General features: G+C 46.7%; 1 protein-coding gene across 1 annotated transcript in view; it reads right to left on the bottom strand.

The window, feature by feature from the left end:
* Positions 1-1,817, bottom strand: part of LOC103773281 (ras-GEF domain-containing family member 1C-like) — a 27,148-nt gene extending 25,331 nt beyond the window's left edge. The window contains 2 exon segments of the mRNA XM_008940648.1: positions 2-28; positions 1,641-1,817. Coding sequence (XP_008938896.1) covers positions 2-28; positions 1,641-1,817 — 204 coding nt within the window.
* Positions 1,818-3,243: the final 1,426 nt, after the last annotated feature.

Below are 3,243 nucleotides of genomic sequence, written 5' to 3'. Positions count from 1 at the left end.
TCAGCGGGAATGTAAAGATGTAGGCTTTCTGCAGGGGAAAGACAAGCAGACCTGCTGTAAGGAGCCATGGAGCAGGTAATATTAGCTGTAATAGTCCCAGTTGCCACTTTTTTTTTAGTTTCCACTGGGACAGAGTTTTATGGCTTTAAAAGATATATGGACTCCTGACCCTGAAAACAAAACCAGTCACAGTGGGTGCAGGAGGCAGCAGCATCTCCTTCCTCCACAGAACCCACTACCAGCCTTTGGTTGCCCAAACCCTGTGCAAGTATCCAAGGAAGCCAGCGTGTGGGTCACTCTACAGGAGGGAGGGAGCCCAGGCAGAGGGGACAGCACAGCCAGGGAGAGCTGAACGTGCAGCCAGGTGGGCATTGCTGTGCTCTGCTGGCTGTGAGCTGCAGCTGTCCCCGGATCAGTCCCCTCCTGCTACAGCCCTGCAGGTCTCACCCAGCCTGCTGCAAGGAAAATTTCATTTCTTTTACTAATTCCCCAAGATTCATTTCTATCAGCCAAGCCCCACATCTGCGGAGCTGTGGGAAGCAGGTCTGCTGGATAAATGCTTGGCTTATTTAAAGTATTCCAGCAGTGAATTTAAAATATATGCGTGAAGCCTCAGTTGTTTGCATCCTGACCCCTCCTGGTGCCTGAATTATCTTCTTTCCCCCAGACCCAGCCCTGCTCCTGAGCAGCAGGTATAATATTACATATCACATGTTGCTTAATGAAAATCTCACAGCCTAATCTGTCCATTACCCATTTTTATTGCCTTTCTGTTCTTGGTTGCCTTTTTTTTTTTAATTGATATGCTTCTTTATTACTTATTTTTAGCTAGTCAGAAACTGAGCTGTGGGTAATTTAAAACATGCTGTCTGCTCTGCATTGATAACTTTCATAGTCTTCTAAAGTGCACAGAAGTCAATGCCACTCTGTGCTTTGAAATACAAGCCTTTCCACAGAGATAGATTAGCACTTAAAAGTCTTCCAGTCAAACTCCATCCTGAATTTGACTGAGGATGTGCAGAACCCAGTGAAGTCAATGGCCTGCAGGACCATAAACCTGCCTCCAGTTTAGATACTCGTCTTCGTAAAGAAACACTGAATATTCACTGCTGGGGCAAGAATTAGGATCTGGACTGTGCTGTCCAGTGACTGCAAATTTGGTGTGACTATAACCCCAGGTAAGTGAAGAACCCATCAGGTGAAGGGTCTCTGTTGTTGCTGAGGGAATGCTCTGTACATCAGCCAGACCTGGATGACTTCAGCAGCTCCTGAAATTCCCTTTCATTTAATGCCAGTTCAGACTTGAAGTTTTTTGCTGCAGTCTTCATCTAAACCTCTCTGGGACACACTGCTATTTTTGAAGTGTTCTGACTGCTATATCACTAGTTCATCATCACCACAGCTTTCCTCCCCCAACCCCCTTCTCTTATTTAAAGGCAGTATCAACTTTGGGATCTGCTTTTTCGTGGGAACAATTATAGAGCAGTGAAACAACATTTAAAGCAATGCATCGATTTACCAAGCTTTAATTGTATGCAGCTTTTAAATTAGCCCTCTTAATTCAAAATTTAACACTTTTGCATAAAGTGCTGCCCCAATTCATCAAAATTAAACTGTTGATTATACTGTGAATTGCTTACTTCAGGGTAGTAATCAGTGGTAGGTATCAGATGCTGGATTAGAGCATCCAGAGATGCTGAGGTAAGGTTTCCATCCTGGAAGATCAGTCCTCCTTGTTCATCTTCTTTCGAAGTATGTAGATGGGGGCTGAAGCCACATGGGGTAAACATACTGGTAGAACTCAGCGTTTGGGGCATGCCTCCCTACAACAGAGAAAAACTCACATCAGGGACAAGACCCATCAGCTTCACAGCCACGTCTGCCTGCTGGTTGATTTCAAAAACACAAGACACTAATGAAGGCTTCCTCTCACAAAATTAACCTGATCCCTTGATTACAACCTCTCTTATTGCTGTCATTGGCAAATCATGCCTGTCACGGGAAATACACAGGAAAATGGGGTGGTTTGATTTACACTTTTGGGCCAGAAACTGATGGCAGCTACTCTGGGCTCCCACCCGACTCAAGTGTGTCTGTGATGATGCTCCCATCCCCTATCAGTCCCACGTAGGGGAGGCAAGACACTTGGGACTTGAATTCAGCAGGTTCCTGAGCAGAACAGAGCTGTCTGTTTGAATTCTCTCCAACTCAGAATGAGGCAGGGAAAATTTAGGGTGAGAGAGAGAGAAAAGGCGTGCCACACAAGCCTTGCCCAGGATAGAACATGAGAAATGCTCTGTGGCTCCCACGGGACAGGAGAGGTGTCAGATTGAGCAAGGGGGTAGAAGCAGGAGCAGAAGTCAAGAGGGGGAGGACAGAAAAATGAAGGGAGTTGGAAGGAACAGAGAAGGTGGGAGCTGAAGAAGAGATTAAAGGGCAAGGAAAAGAGAAATGAGGAAGAGGGAGAAGGCAGACACCTCCACTATTTTTGGAGCCTGAAGTTAGTCAGTCCTAGATCTATATTTAGGTACTAAATAAATGTTTCAATAAGATCCTGAGCACTCATCGACTTCAGTAGAGATGCAGAGTCCTCAGCACCCTGCAAAAGGAGGGCAGGCAAACTCAGATTGTGTAGCCCAGTTTCAAGGTCCCTGTATTTCAGTTTTCTGTATTCATTCATTTGATGCTGTTTTGTTCCTGAACTGGTGCAGGGGGATGACAGATTTTGCCCTGAGAGCTTTAAAGCATTTCCAGCTGCCTCTGAAATCTCCTCTAAAAGCTGCTTTGCTTTCAACTAGAGGCAGCATTATAGGATGTGGACTGGGAAAAGGACAGTGCATGCTCACTCCCAGGCCAGCAAATGCATCATCCAGAGCAAGGGACCCCTCTGTCACCTGACTATTTGCTTCTAAATTTGATTTTACTTGATGCAAGGAAGATGACAGAAGGGAATAGTCCTACAGCCAACCTCTACTGCCCCGACCAGCTACAAAACCTCTCCCAGGACTCCAGCCCTCCCTCCTGAGCTCAGCCTGTGACTGCTGGAAGAGCAGGATCTGCACCCTGAGGCTTGCTGAGCCAGCACCGACCTCCCACGTAGGAAGGCAGAGGCCACAAGCTGACACTGCCTGCCTGCCACCCAGCCCCAGCCTGCCAGGGCCTGGGCACCACCAGCAGCATTTATGCCTTATTTCTAAATATATTCCTCTGCCCTTTTCTGTACCCTGATCCATCTGCTTCTCT

This window comes from Merops nubicus, unplaced genomic scaffold (genome assembly GCF_000691845.1).
Source record: "Merops nubicus isolate BGI_N331 unplaced genomic scaffold, ASM69184v1 scaffold5930, whole genome shotgun sequence".
NCBI classification, from domain to species: domain Eukaryota; kingdom Metazoa; phylum Chordata; class Aves; order Coraciiformes; family Meropidae; genus Merops; species Merops nubicus.
Note: the sequence above shows the minus strand (reverse complement) of the source record. Positions and strands in the feature narration are given on the sequence as shown.